The sequence below is a fragment of the Xiphophorus hellerii genome, chromosome 21, assembly GCF_003331165.1.
Source record: "Xiphophorus hellerii strain 12219 chromosome 21, Xiphophorus_hellerii-4.1, whole genome shotgun sequence".
Lineage (NCBI taxonomy): Eukaryota > Metazoa > Chordata > Actinopteri > Cyprinodontiformes > Poeciliidae > Xiphophorus > Xiphophorus hellerii.
In genome coordinates this window covers 11282367-11297964 of record NC_045692.1, presented here as the reverse complement: position 1 = coordinate 11297964, position 15598 = coordinate 11282367, and the positions used below count along the sequence as shown (strand labels likewise).

Sequence of the window (15598 nt, the reverse complement as noted above, 5' to 3'; positions counted from 1 at the left end):
GTAAGGGGCTGAAAATGTTAACATAAATGATTTTCCTTCCGCATCTCAATAATGGAGTACTTTGTGTCACATTAAATCCATACCATAAATTGCACACATCTTCTTTTAATTATTTTTCAGTCATTCTTAATTAACAAAATATTTGTTGTACATTTTCGTATATTTTCATAAACCAAATATAGATGTAGCCTATTCAGATCCTTTCACTCCTGTTCCAACCTTTTATAGTATGTAAAATTTACTTTTTTTGAGCTTTGCGTTAATCAAAAGCACACCAGGAATGTTCATTCTTTTATGCATATTTGAGAAATTGTTGAATCTCCTGTAGCAGCCATTCAGGAGCGCCTAACCCCAGGACTGCTCGTCCCTGGAGCTTCTTAAAGAGACAGAGGCCAATTTGAAGGCGTCAAATTGCGAAAGCAAAATTAATTTCATTTATGAACTAGACATCACTAGATTTATTGGGTTTGGGGGATTTAAAAAAAAGTCGATTAAGGGATCTTAAAAGTCGATATATGTTGGGGCAATTTGGATAAATTGACAACAGTGCTTCTTTCGACATATTTCAGATAACATTTTGGAACTAAATATGTGGATTATACATTCATGCTAACTCAAAAATGAAATTAAATTTGGGGTAATTTGCATATTTCTGGTTATGTTCCAAAAACGTTTCTCATTTTTTCATCATCTTTTTATTGCCACATACCGATGCATTCCTCTATTGTTCTTTAGGTGTGGTCTCCCAGCAACTATTTGGTTTGTGTTGTTTTTCTGTGGTACACATGTATCATCAAAGGATTTTTGTTTTCAGCAGCTGAAATGTAGGATCCTGTTAGGAGTGATTTCTCATCGCAGTGCTCCCTCTTAGAGCAGGTCGGGTTTCAGATCCTGGAGCTCCTCTCCCGTGGAGGCGGAGTTAAACCTCCGAAAGTGCTCCGACTCCCTCAAACGTGTCTTTTGGAACCGATCGCAGAGAGGGCCAGGGAGGATCGGATCGGATCGTCACCGGATTACCGAAGATTACCACAGGAGCAGATCCTGCAGCGACCGACGGACACAGGTGAGTAAAAATACCCGGTGCTGTTTGGGTTTGTTGTTTCCGAATCCGCCTATGAACTGAAATGATCGCAGCAGCAGCAGCATGCAAAAACATCAGCTGAGACAAACAGAGGATTTAGTGTAGATGTTGTTGTTTTGGAAGTACACGACAGAAACTCTCTTCATGCGCTCTGTGCATGAATGTGCATGTGGTTTGCAGGCTTTCCTGTGCTGTGGCGTCACAAAGCGTCACGCATAATCTGCTAAATTTCTGTTTTTTGTCGAATGTTAACTGCATGCATAATTCACAGTCACACAGATTTAAAGAGGCAGCAGCAGCAGCAGCCTTGCCACCCGATTCTTCACGCTTCAAAGAAGAGCCTGCGTGCGAAAAAAGTGTGTGGATTTTGTGTTGAATTGGGTTTAGACGCACGCAGGCAAAGTGCAGGAATGTTTATGTGTCAGAGGTCAAAAACCAGGAAATACAGTGTCAAGAAAAACAAACAAGATAACCAACATGATTGTTGTGTAAACTTAGTAGTAATTGACTGCAAATACAGATGAAGCCTGGGCGTGTGAATGAAACATGTCTAAGTCTAATTTTGTTTTCCTTTTTCAGCTCCTTAAGGATCAGCAGGTGCATTTTTCATTTTCCTCACTATGGCTGAGACTAAGGGGAAGTTTGACTTCGCCATAGACAGAGGTGGCACCTTCACTGATGTGTTTGCACGTCTGCCTGATGGCCGTGAGAGAGTCCTTAAACTGCTGTCCAGAGACCCACAGAACTACAAAGACGCTCCTACCGAGGGCATCCGCCGGGTCTTGGAGGAGGTAAGATGAAGGCGATGCATTTTATTAGTAGTATTATTAGTATTATATTTCCTCAATCATTGTCTTGTGGTGAAAGTTCTAAATATTCTGCAACTTTGAACTAGACTTGGAAAGTTTTATGTAAACATGCAGCGCCTTCCAAAGATGCTTACAATCCTTGAACCTTTTCACATTTTGTTACCACCTTTCATTGTAATCTTAGCTTCAGCTCATTTTGGGGGAATTGTTTGTCACATCTTGATACTTAAGCTTTATTATTCGTTGCAAAAGCTCACCCAGATTGAGTGTGAACAAATTCTCAATCGAATTTAGGTCCTAACTTTGACTGGGCCATTCTCAAACATGAATAAATTTTGACCTAAGCCATTCTGTTGTTTCGGTCATTGTCCTACTGGAAGTTAAATCTTCACCCCAGTTTCAAGTTAAGTCTTTTCCACTAATTGGAGTTTTTTTTTATTTATTTTTTATTCAAAATTGTTTTGTGTTGAGCTTCATCCACCTTCTCAGTAAAAACTGTCCTGTTCCTGCTCATAATGTTGAGCCACCATGTTTTACTGTATGCATAGAACAACAATGAGGGTGATGTTTTGCTTTGGATGTAGAGCAAACCGTTTAATTTTGCCTCCATCAGACCAGAATAGGTTCTTTTTTCAAAACATTAAATTATGTGGATTTAATCTGCCAAAATGTAATTTTGCTTATGAAATACTATTATTTTGCAAAGCACTGAGCAACATTCTTAGCAACTGCGATTAATATATTTGCGTGGCTTTAACTGCAGGAATCTGGGCAGCTCTTCCCTCGTGACCAGCCTGTTGACACCGCCCTGATTGGCTGGATCCGAATGGGGACTACCGTGGCAACCAATGCCCTGCTGGAGAGGGAAGGAGAACGGACCGCACTGCTGGTCACAAAAGGCTTCAAGGACCTGCTGCACATTGGCACACAGGCCAGGCCCAAACTTTTTGATTTGGTAACGTTTGTCTTCTTGTCGTATGATATTCACTCTTTAAACTCTTTTACTAAGCTAGACTTCTGTTTCTGCAGCATGAGGTTTAGGTATTATGTTGCAGAGCACCGTGGCAGCCCCTGGAGTTTGCCCCCATGACCCGTTGTACCATTAACTGTCGGGGTCACTTATCTACTAAGCCTTGTTGCAAAACTGCGTACGAAAATCTTAAATACTGTCCAGGAAATGGTCCGTCCTGTGTTCTCAGTGTTTCGCAGGACTTGTCTGGTTCCTCTCTTCAGTACATCTGCTTGACCTTTACATGCAGGAGGTCGCCGTCCCTGATGTGCTTTATGAGGAGGTCATAGAGGTCGATGAGCGAGTCGTCCTCTGTCGAGACGACTGCCAGCTGCCCAGGAAAGATCCCAAACGTATTGTAACAGGTGTTTGCAAAGTTCAAATATTCCTCTTTTTTCATCAGTATTTCATATATTTCATTGTGGATCTAATTGTTGGATCCTCAATGAAATATGATGTCATTAAGTTGATGTCCAACTTAATGACATCAAAGTTGGACATATTTGCACATTAGAGTGTTTTGCAAAGAAAGAAGCATTCATAAAGTCAATGTTTACTACTCTTTCTGCTTTAATTTAGGAGGCATTTCCATTTAATGAACCGATTTCTTTAACAATTATACTTTTACTGCATCTATCAGGATAAGAAACAACTCCCGAAAATGTCGCTGGTACTTTTTAGATCACCCTAAACCTGTGGGTTGGCCATTGTGGAGGGAGATATTTTGAATGAGTTGCCATACATTTTAGATTGAGACCTCATTAGAAGAATCATCAACTATATTTTCATGGTTTTGAGAACCAGTGCTTTGTTCCAATCTGAAACCAAAGCCTTTGTGGTCTGATTTCACTTGTTTCCTATCCTCAGCTGCTTCACCAGTTCACGCCTTCTGATCTGAATGATCAACTTTGAATGTTACGTTTGCAAACATTAACAAGTTCTCCTGTGGGCCAAATGAAAGTTACATATTAACAGGTTATAAAAAAAAAAATGTTCGTGATCGTTTTCTGTCAGAAACTGATCAGAGGTTAGAGTTATTAAGTTCTGGAAAGGAAAATGGTTGTGAATTTAAAAATCTCGTTATGTTGAGACGGTTGTTGCTTTTTTGTTGTGTGACTAATGGTTGTAGTAGTATTTAAAACCATCATAATTATATTTATGTTTATATTTATAAACAGGAAGGTTTGACATATTACGTCAGAGGTGCTCGAACATCATTTTGAGCTTTCATCTCGTTTCTGTCATACTGACATGCTTGATTTGTAAATGTTGCCATCTTTCTGAAGATCTTGTAGTTAATATAAAGGTTTCCATTCTCACACAGAGGCTGATGTTTACAGGTTTTTTTGTGCTAATATTGCTAGTTAATAACACTGGAGGCTAAAACCCAGCTAAAAATCAAACAAAACTGTGATCGGTACACGAAACATGCCAACAGCCTGTTTGGTTTTGTTTTTCTCTTTAGGCAGTACAGGTGATTCTCTGGAGGTGTGGCAGGAACTGGATCTGGAAAAAGTGGAAAAGGACCTGAGAGGAGTTCTGTCCCGCGGTATCTCCAGCGTCGCCGTCCTCCTCCTCCACTCGTACACGTCAGTACATCAACAAGGCCATCGTCCTCTTTTAGATTTCAGACTGAGCTCTTCTTCTTTTGTAACTAAATTCTTTTTTACTATCTCACCACATTTTCCCTGCTTCTAGCTTGCTATTTTCTTAACAGCTGATATGTGATTATATAACTCCCTGAGATCCCGGGATCTCTCTGTCTTTTATGGGGGAGTTGCTCTGGATGTCCAGTAAGCTCTCGTCTATTGTCTGTGAAGCTTATACAACCTTCTGGGTGAGAGGTCATGTTTTCCTCTCCTGCCTCTCCTTCTTCATGTAGTCGTCACACCCAATTATTCCTAGAAATCTCTTTGCTCTTGAGGAGACAGTCTGATTTATCTAAAAGTTTTTGATGTAAAAGAGTAGAATGGGTGAGACACTCTTTGCTTTTATCTCATTCTTCACCCAAATATGTCTGAAAGTGTGATCAAACACAGCAGGGCCAGATGTTTGACTCAGGTTTTATTTTCTGCTCGTTTCAGCTGGTCCGATCATGAGAAAGCGGTGGGCTCCCTCGCCCGTCGCCTGGGTTTCACTCAGGTGTCTCTCTCCAGCGAGGTCATGCCAATGGTGCGGGCGGTCCCTCGGGGCTACACGGTCTGTGCAGACACCTATCTCACACCCAAAATTCATCAGTATTTAAAAGGATTCACTGCCGGCTTCAAAGGTGGCCTGAAGGTAAGTTTTTTTTTTAATTATTATTATTGTTATATATTTTTTTTATTTAATTTTGGGCATCAAAAAACTCATTTTTGTATTTAAATTTAAACTTCCTAGGCCTGAATTCCCTAATTGAATCTTTTTTTTAGGTTGTAGATGTGTTGTTCATGCAGTCAGATGGAGGTCTGACCCCCATGGAGCAGTTCTGCGGCTCAAGAGCCATTCTCTCTGGCCCAGCAGGGGGCGTGGTGGGATACGCCGTCACCTCCTACAGCCAAATGGAGAAGAAGCCCGTGATTGGCTTTGATATGGGCGGTGAGTGTGTCAGATTATGTCCTTTTTCTTCCACCTTCCAATTACATGTTAACTTTGTTTCTTTCACAGTACATCTAAGCAAAAAAACAGAAAACATCCCAGAAGCATAAACTTCTGGGATGTTTATGCTGTAACATCCCAGAAGGTTCAAGGCTTCAAAAGAATTTAGTGAAGTACAAATATACCACTCGAGACTTTCTATTCCGTTTTTTTTTAATCTTCATGTTTTGTGCCAGCCTGGGGTCTTTCTGCACGGAGTTTGCATGTCCTCTCTGTGCATGCGTGGGTTCTCTCAGGGTTCTCCGGCTTCCTCCCACAGTCCAAAAACATGACTGTTAGGTTAATTGGTCTCTCTAAATTCTCCCTAGGTGTGAGTGTGTGTGTGCATGGTTGTTTGTCCTGTCTGTCTCTGTGTTTCCCTCCGGCAGACTGGCGACCTGTCCAGGGTGTACCCCGTCTCTCGCTCGGAACATTAGCTGGAGATAGGCACCAGCACCCCTCCTGACCCCACTAGGGACAAGGGTGTTAGAAAATGGATGGATGGATGTTTTGTGTTTCCCGCCAGGAACCTCCACTGATGTGAGCCGCTATGCTGGCCAGTACGAACATGTGTTTGAGGCCACGACGGCTGGAGTCACCCTGCAAGCACCTCAGCTGGACATCAACACCGTGGCTGCGGGCGGGGGGTCCCGACTCTTTTTCAGGTGAACTTACTCTTGAAAGAGGAATATATTCCTCTCTCAAATGAAATCTTACCAATTCTTGTTTGCATTTCCCTGGCATGTTTATGATTTTTTTTGCTTTTTCCGCTCCCCCCCACCCAGATCAGGGATGTTTGTCGTAGGACCAGAATCTGCAGGTGCACATCCAGGACCGGCCTGTTACAGGAAAGGTGAGATTACAGACTGCTCTCTCACCTCCACGGTCGGTTAATAAACGTGACGTTTCATTTTTTGGCTTTATTGAATCTTCCTTTTATACCTCACCCTTTTAATCTCCATGACGTTAGGCAATAATCCACAGTAACAGAGCTGGGGTTTTCGGTTCCGTCCCGCCAGCCTCCTCTGAGTTAATAATCCGCTTAATGTACATGAAGGAAAAAAAATGGGCTCAAGTTCTGCTTGCATAACTCAAGCTTGCATCATGTGAAAGCTATAAAGCAGGAATAAAGAGGATGTCTTTCAGAAACCAAACAGATTCATGATCAACGACCAATTTCCACTTTCGTATTGCAGAATAAGTAAAAGTAAAAAGAGAAAAACAAGGCTGAAGCTGAGAACATAACGCAAACAAACATCTTACATTTTTGTAACAATGCCTTTTTGTAACCATTTTCTGGTCAGTTTTTTTCCCCCTTTTTAAAAAAATTTTAAATGTATTTTGCAGGCGGCCCTCTGACTGTGACCGATGCCAACTTAGCTCTGGGTCGCATTCTTCCTCCCTTCTTTCCAAAAATCTTCGGCCCCGCTGAGAACGAACCGTTGTCGTTGGAAGACACCATGACGCATTTCCGTCATCTCACTGAGGAGATCAACAGCTTCCTGTCTGCAAGTCAAACCCAGGTGCCACTACTTAAAGGTTTTCATTTTAGTAATGCTAATGGCAAACAGTGATATAAGAGACTTATTATTTATGTTTTCAAATACTGTAAAGGCCAATGGGGCCACAAACTCCCAGAACAAAATGGTGGCAGGCAGCCAATCAACGATGAGCGTGGAAGACGTCGCGATGGGATTCATTCGTGTTGCTAACGAGGCGATGTGTCGACCAATCAGGGCTTTGACGCAAGTATGTTATTACAGCGCTGCGGGATTTTAGGATTACTGATTTTAAGCAATTTTGTGTTAGCTTTCTTCTTCTAAAAACCTAACAGGCCAAAGGTCACGACACGTCTCAGCATGTGCTGGCGTGTTTCGGCGGTGCAGGAGGCCAGCATGCCTGCTCTATTGCCCGAGCTCTGGGAATGAAGACCGTCTTCATCCATAAGTAAGATTGATAAGGGGAAAAGGAGGGTTAAGTTGCTGTACAAGAATATTTTGTTGCTTAAACTGGTTTGTTAGAGTGTGTGTGTGTACTGCTCTCAGGTACAGCGGCGTCCTGTCAGCATACGGCCTTGCCCTGGCAGACGTTGTGGAAGAGGTGCAGGAGCCGTGCTCCCTTAAGTACGAGCAGCGGTGTTTCAGTGAGCTGGACCGCAGGATGGAGCAACTCTGCAGACGCTGCTGCGACACGCTGTCCGCGCGCGGCTTCTCGAGGTCAGAGCCAACAAAACTCAGCAAGCAAAAGTAACCGATAGATTTTCTTCCTAAAAAGAGGGATGTCGCTCTTATTGGACATTGGACGAGTGCTTTAACCCTCCAGGCACCAAAGGTTTAAGCGTTCATCACTTTTCATCATAGTCTATCTGTCACACCTGCAATCAGAGCCTGTTTATAGAGATTTGACTTATTTTTTCTAACATTTTCATGATATCACAACTTTAACCACTAGTAGGCAGCAAAGCTACTGTGGAGGACTAAATTGAGAATCTCTTCCACATTTGGTTGCATTATTGCATAGAAATATAATATATGATTTCTTTCTTTCATTATAAATTAGGGTAAAAATTTTAAATATATTTTAAAGATGAATCAAAATGTCACATTTATGATTAAGACTCAAGCCGATAAACAGTTTTAAGGTTTGTGAGTTGTACTTTGGTATGTTCACTGGAAGAGCCTATTACTTCATTTTCCTTATTCTTAAACCTTCATTAACTAAGGATTCAAAATGCAGCTATGGTTTTTCTAAGAATATTTTTCTCAATAAATCAAAAAATTGGCATCAATTTGAAAAATATGCATATTTTTAAGAGAACTGACACAATATGTTCTTGTTTTTACCATTTTGTGACAACCAATGTAACTCATGTGAATCCTAATTTTAAATGTTACCTAGCTGTCTCTGATTAACATTGACTGTTGACAGTAACATAATCCAACTCTCTGGGACTTCTCTTGTCGTCCCCAGTGGTCAGATATCTACTGAGGTTTTCCTCCACCTGCGTTACGAAGGCACCGACTGCGCCCTCATGGTTACGGCTGACGGTTACCCCGGAAACGCCCACTCCTGTCGAGCCGGCGACTTCGGCAGCGCCTTCGCCAAACGGTCTGCCGAGTCCCTTTATTCATGCCTGTTTTGGTGTAAATCAGCTAACTTTTCTTCATGGGAATAAGTCATGTTTTGTTTTTGTTGCAGTTATTTGAAGGAGTTTGGGTTCACCATCCCAGACAGAGCCATCATGGTGGACGACATCAGAGTGAGAGGCTGTGGAAAATCTGGGATCAACTCCATGCATAAATCAAAGAAGGGACACAAACAAGCCAAATCTGTCATGGTAGTCAAGAACATACACACACATAATAGTAGCCATCCTTGCTGTTAACATTTCACACCAAAGGTGTTCTGTTGTCTTTCTGTGTAGACGACCAAGTGTTTCTTCGAAGATGGGTACATGGACACCAGTGTGTTTCTGTGGGAGGAACTGCCATGTGGCAAAAGCATCCAAGGACCGGCCATCATCATCGACAAAAACAGGCAAGCCTTTCTCTAGAGATGGACTGGTTGCCCTCCATCAAGGTTCACTGAGGTGTTAGTTGAAGTGAAGTTTTTGAGCCTAAAACCAGGGTTTGTTCAGGTGCTTGAAAGCCCTGACAATGCTTGAACTTCAATTAGGAATTTCAATTAGGAACGTCAATTAGGTGTTTTCAAAGTTTATAAAGTTTTTGATTTCTGTATAAAGTCCTTGAAATTTCTTGATATTCAAACTGCACATTTTTGCTATAAAGACGGTTGAAACCAGATATCATACACCTAATAAAAAGACAGTCATATTTGTTTTCACTGTCTGAAGTTAAATTTGACTAAATGTTTTTTTGATTTAGATCTATTAGAATTACCAAATTTATTTCTATTTGGTAAATGCCAGAAAACGCAGCGAGACCATTTTTTTAAATTTTATTTTAGAATGTTTATTATTCCTAATTGATCTGTGTAACTGAAATAAAGGTTGGGTCGTATTTTAAATGTTAAGCAATGTTAATAACAAGTAACATTATTGTTTATAAAACATAAGCTCTTTTGAAATACTGCTTATCTGCTTAGACACAAGCAACTTACAGTTGGTAAATTTTGCAAAAGTCAAAATGGTTGAAATCTATTTTTGCTTAATTAGTATTGTTTTATTTACACACAAATTCTCCATTATGACAATGTGGAAAAAAGTTTTCACGTGCTGTGAGAATAATCTCTTACTGTGAGGATGACGTAAATACTTCATGCCTAAATCTGTTTTTCTTTTTCTGCTCTTGAGTTCACAACATTAAAATCTTTGCGCTTGTGGGTTAAATTCATTAATAATTAAGCTAGTTTGCTGCAAGTTTACCATCTCTTCTTTCATCCCCGTCAGCACCATCCTGGTGGAGCCGTCCTGCGAGGCCTGCCTGACGGAGGACGGCGACGTCTGCCTGGCTGTCGGCTCAGACTCTCAGTGCGCCATCGGCACTGAGCTCAACACCGTGCAGCTCTCCATCTTCTCCCACCGCTTCATGAGCATAGCGGGTGGGACGGCACTTTCAAAAAAATGTTCAGAGGGATTTAGAGATGCGATTGTGAAGGAAAGCTGCTGACCGGTATGTTTGTCCTGCGGACCGTTTCAGAGCAGATGGGCAGAGTCCTCCAGAGGACCTCCATCTCCACGAACATCAAGGAGCGTCTGGACTTCTCCTGCGCCGTGTTCGGGCCCGACGGAGGCCTGGTGTCGAATGCGCCTCACATCCCTGTCCACCTGGGGGCCATGCAGGAGACCGTCCAGTACCAGGTGATTAGCAAGACCACTCCTGAGTTCAGAAACTGACACCAGGTCTGAGTGTTTTATGTCCAGTTTTTTTCCTTTTGTTTGTGAAGATCAGATCACTGGGAAACGAGCTGAGAGAAGGAGACGTGATTCTGAGTAACCACCCGTGCGCCGGCGGCAGCCACCTCCCGGACTTGACCGTCATCACACCGGTCAGGCTTTCGGTTCTTCTCTAATGTCCTCATCTGTCCCCATGTCTGTCCTGTCTTCACTGTTGTCTTTCTTCTGTCTCTCAACCCAAAGGTGTTTCGAAAAGGAGTCAACCGGCCTGTGTTCTTTGTGGCCAGCAGGGGGCATCATGCCGACATCGGAGGCATCACTCCGGGCTCTATGCCCCCCCACTCCACTTCCCTTCAGCAGGAGGGGGCAGTCTTTGTTTCATTTAAGCTCGTCACTGGGGGAGTCTTCCAGGAAGAAGGTAAAAAGACCAACACATCTTCCGCAGTCCGTTAGAACACGGATGTTTTCCTGCAGAGTTTATCTCCGGCCCTCTCGCTTCCACTTGTCTCCATGCCAGCCGTCACCGAAGCTCTGATGGCTCCGGCTCAGCACCCCGGCTGCTCTGGGACTCGTAATCTCCACGACAACCTGTCAGACCTGCGGGCTCAGGTGGCAGCCAACCAGAGGGGCAGCCAGTTAGTGGGGGAGCTGATCGACTGCTACGGGTTAGACGTGGTCCAGGCCTACATGGGATACATCCAGGTAAACATTCCTGCAAGTCAATAGAAAGGTTCAGAGTAGATAACACTGAAGCATAAAATTCATGATTTTATCTTACCAAATCCGATTCCCGTAATTTCTCACTTACTTAATTGCTAAGAATAGAAAATATTTTCAAAAATTGTCTTTTATTTCAGTCATTCGTTCTGTGAGTTGACCTGAATTTAAAGAACAAATAAATAGAAACTGTAAAACAAGATGGTAGGCCTTTGCTGGGATGACAAGGAGTGGTTAAATCTTTGGGAAAATTGGGATTTTTTTTCAAAAACAGGAAAATTGATTAATGGATAAAATTTATTTATCACCCAGTTCTAGTTCAGAATTCCCTGAAAAGTGTCCCCTTTTTTTCATTTTGTCACAAGTTTTAGTGTATTTGATCAGGATTTAATCTGACTGGCCAAAAAGAAATTAATTTGGAAGCGAAAAGAAAAACTAAACATTTCTTGTGTTGTCTTATAAATAAAACTCTGAAATATGTAGTTCATATCTGGATTCAGCTTCAATAAATCAAATCCTTGTAAAGCAACCTTTTCACAGGGAGCCGCAAGTCGAATATCTTTACCAGCTTGGCACTTTTGTGGACTTTATATCGAGTCCAGTGGTCACTTCCAAACTCAGTTCAACAGATTGCCAGTTTAATTCAAGTGTGGACTTTGACTGGGCCGGCCCAACACATGAATAGACATTGATCTAAGCTAGTCATATTTGATTTTGACTGACTGCTAACATTGCAAAAAAATACAGGGTATTTTTTGCAGTGCTAGCAAAAATACACAAAAATCCTTGTAGCCTGGCCCATTATTCAACTCACAAAACAGACGATTAGAATTAAAGCCACTTTGTGAAAATATTTTCTGTCATTTATTTCTTTTGTAGAAAACAAGAACAAAAAAGCAATTGTTGGCCCTCCCCGACCTAAAGTTGAAGTTTGTTTTTAATGTTCAGTGTAGCAGTGTACTATCAAACTCTGCTACCTTGACTGTAGCAGAGTTGATGGTAAAATATCTGAGGCTAAATACAAGACAATACCTGAAGAAGTCCCGTGTGGCGTTTGTGTTCCAGAGTAACGCTGAGCTGGCTGTTAGGGACATGCTCAGAGAGTTCGCACAGCGCCGGCGCCGTCAGACCAGCGGCTCCTTGGATGTGGAATCAGAAGATTTTATGGACGACGGGACACCGATCAGACTCCGGGTTCAGATTAATGAAGAAGAGGTGAACTCTGAGCGTTCTGTCAGGATAATCTGAAGACATGAAGAGACGGCGGCCAATTGAATAAATCTTTTCCGTTACAGGGCAGTGCCGTGTTTGACTTCACAGGAACTGGAACCGAGGTGTGGGGGAACTGCAACGCTCCGCGCGCCATCACCCTGTCCGCTCTCATCTACTGCCTGCGCTGCATGGTCGGCCAGGACATCCCTCTCAATCAGGTAGGAAACGTCCAACCTTTGGCCTTCTTTAAAGTTTTTCTAATCCTAAACAGACGATTTTAAAGACAGCTTCCTCTTTTCGCTCACGAAGGGTTGCCTGAAGCCGATCAAAGTGATCGTCCCCCCCGGCTCCATCCTCCAGCCGTCCCAGAATGCAGCTGTGGTCGGAGGAAACGTGCTCACGTCTCAGAGAGTGGTGGATGTCATATTTAAGGCGTTTGAGGTGTGCGCCGCCTCCCAGGTGAGACAAACATCAATTCTCATGTTCGCCGGATCCTTAAAAAGTCTTAAATTCACGCATCCAAAATTAAGGCCTTAAAAAAATCTTGAGTTCTTTTGTTTGTTTGTTGTTTAAAGTAAGTCGACTTTAAATACATTAATCAGAGGTCTTAAATTTTGTCTTGGCAGAACTTTTAATTATGACGGAGAATTAGGGCCACATTAATAAAAAATAGAGAAATAAAATTATGAGATAAGTCATAAAATTACGAACAAAGTTTCAATATTAAGAGAATACAGTCAGAATAATACAAGGATAACATTGTAATATTATGAAAATAAAGCTATAATATTACGAGAATAAAGTTGTAATATTATGACTATTCTCGTAATACCACAACTTTATTCTCATATTATTTTGACTGTATTTTTATACAACTTTATTCGCATAACACTGTGAGTTTATTCTTGTAAAATTATTTCTTTGTTCTTGTAATTTTATGAATTTTTTCTTGTAATTTCTTTTTCATAGCCTGACCGTAGTACTCGTCTTGACAGTGAATACTCATAAATTAGCCAGCATTTTTCTTTTTTTTTTTGTACAGTTCTTTGGAGATATGGCTCTTAAATTCCAGTCATAAAGGTCTTAAATTTGAGTCAGTGAGACCTGCAGACACCCTGCTACAGCTTTGACTGCATGTTTGCATATTTTTACGCTTCCTTAACGCTGCGCTGTCTTCCTCCGATCAGGGCTGCATGAACAACATTTCCTTCGGCAGCGAGCGAGTCGGCTATTACGAGACGGTCGCTGGGGGCGCGGGGGCGGGGCCCGGCTGGCACGGCCGGAGCGGCGTCCACTCTCACATGACCAACACCCGCATCACCGATCCAGAGATTTTGGAGAAAAGGTGAGACAGTTTGCTGAAGACGTGTCAGTTTGTCATTTTTGTTTTCTTCTGCTATTGGCTGCAGCTGTTGATCCGTCTGCTGTCCAGGTATCCAGTGATTTTAGAGCATTTCTCTCTGCGACCCGGCTCAGGAGGCGCGGGGAAGTGCCAGGGAGGCGACGGCGTCGTCCGCAAACTTCTGTTCAGGAACAAGGTGGTCCTGTCCGTCCTGACGGAGAGACGGGCCATCCGCCCCTACGGCCTTGAAGGTAATCACTGAAACCTGCTCCAGGTCTCCTCTGTGTGTTCCTCTTCCTTTTATTATAGTCTAAATATCATTTTGGTCATGTTTCTCTCTGACGCTTAGGGGGCGAGGATGGAGCCGCAGGGCTCAACCTGCTGCACAGAGCTGACGGTCGAATCCTCAACCTGGGAGCAAAGACCAGTGTCAGCCTTGAGCCAGGAGTAAGAAGAGAGACACACCAGTCAGAGATTTTGTGGCCAATTTTCTCATTTTGTAAACCTAAAAATAGGAATAAAATAGTTTTTCTTAAAAAAAACACACACACACAACAGATTTTCCAGTTTTGTTTTGCTGTACTGAGGGCAGAAATGACTCTTTGGACTGTAAATGTGGCAGGAAAATCCTGCTGTTTGCTGGGAAAGAGGAAAAGATCTTTACATTGAAACTCCACAAAAATGGCATGAAGCATCTATGATCTGCTACAATCTGTCCTGTGCCAGACAGATTATAGCTCTTTTGCTTCTACAAACATAGAAATGTTATACTATATCGCAAGGTGTGCTGCAAGTTATTCATTATACCCAGTTTTGTGTACTTAATTTTGTTTGACATTAAATTAAATAACACATCCGCTCCTTGTCTCCCCCTGCAGGACATGTTCTGCCTTTACACCCCTGGAGGAGGGGGGTTTGGGAGCGAGGGAGACCTGAAGAGCGGCGGACCTCAGAGCAAGCGAAGGCGTCTGAATGAGGTGTTCACTGAGAGGGGCAGTGTGTTTGAATACAGAATGGCTCAAGAGGGAGTGTAAAGAGAAATGATGAACTGGAAGGCCAGAGAAGAGAAAATCGTGGGAAACAAGAGTCAGACTCTTCATCAAATGGAATTACCAAAAGATACAAAAAGAAAGTTAACAAAGGTAAAACTGTGACAGGCATGCTTTCTAGCATTATAGTGTGAAAAATAAAAAAAATGGCACATACTAAAGGTTTGACAAGAATTCTTGAATCAGACCAGAATAATGGATCAACCTCCTGAACTATGAATGTTTCTCTGTGAAATTTCACTTTTTGTTGGATGTATATTCCTGAATCTATCACGTTTTTGCAAACCTCTGAGTTTGCAAAAAGCATCGCACAGTGTGTATTTTTCTGAATGCTGTTTTTAGCAAATGTCAAGATGAACTTAAGTGATATGTGAATTGAGCAAGCACTTTTCTCAAGCCAAGAATCTGTTCTTTATACCTCTTGTAAAAAAAAAAAAAATTTGATAAATAAATCCCATTTGTTAACAGAAAATAGTTTAAATTCCATGTTTTGGAAACATAAAAAACAATTTCCACAACTGCAAACTTGATGCGTGACAGGTAGTAGCACCCAGAATGGTTAGAATGGTTGTGATGGGTAAAAGCAATGTCCCCCTCCTCCCACCTTTGGTGTCAGGAATGATCATGAGCAGAGGGAGGAAGGATGGTGAGGGAGGGAGTGCATGCAGGCAGGCATGCATGCGTAGGCAGCTGATACAGAGATAGTGGTCACAGCAGGGGGCGGGGGAATCAGCGGGAGGCTGACGACTGCTGGACTGCTGATGTAAATCAGAGTGCTGCAAGAGAAAGAGGAGCGCTGGAAACTCCCAATTTCTGAACTCAAGTGCCTGTAGCAAAATGGTCAACTGGGGATGATTTTAAAAAAATGTGAATAGAGTACATGTTACACTTCGTCTTTTCTAAATTCA

At 42.2% G+C, this 15598-nt stretch overlaps 1 protein-coding gene across 2 annotated transcripts; it reads left to right on the top strand.

Moving 5' to 3' along the window:
• The first annotated feature begins 925 nt into the window (after nucleotides 1–925).
• Nucleotides 926–15162, top strand: oplah (5-oxoprolinase, ATP-hydrolysing). 2 transcript variants are annotated; one of them, XR_004337524.1, is made up of 28 exons: nucleotides 926–1063; nucleotides 1661–1872; nucleotides 2654–2845; nucleotides 3150–3264; nucleotides 4365–4488; nucleotides 4984–5179; nucleotides 5311–5476; nucleotides 6042–6180; nucleotides 6301–6368; nucleotides 6863–7038; nucleotides 7130–7264; nucleotides 7350–7462; nucleotides 7561–7731; nucleotides 8486–8623; nucleotides 8714–8852; nucleotides 8940–9052; nucleotides 9924–10075; nucleotides 10174–10334; nucleotides 10421–10522; nucleotides 10614–10788; nucleotides 10888–11072; nucleotides 12153–12302; nucleotides 12383–12517; nucleotides 12609–12758; nucleotides 13487–13644; nucleotides 13776–13892; nucleotides 13991–14088; nucleotides 14520–14580. XR_004337524.1 is itself a non-coding variant. In XM_032552231.1 (28 exons), the coding sequence occupies exons 2-28, from the start codon at nucleotides 1702–1704 to the stop codon at nucleotides 14673–14675; spliced, it is 3939 nt and encodes a 1312-aa protein (XP_032408122.1). In that variant the 5' UTR covers nucleotides 929–1063; nucleotides 1661–1701; the 3' UTR covers nucleotides 14676–15162. The 2 variants fall into 2 exon arrangements, 1 of the variants encoding a protein (XP_032408122.1); XM_032552231.1 differs by having other exon boundaries at nucleotides 929–1063; nucleotides 13732–13892; nucleotides 14520–15162.
• The last annotated feature ends 436 nt before the right edge of the window (nucleotides 15163–15598 follow it).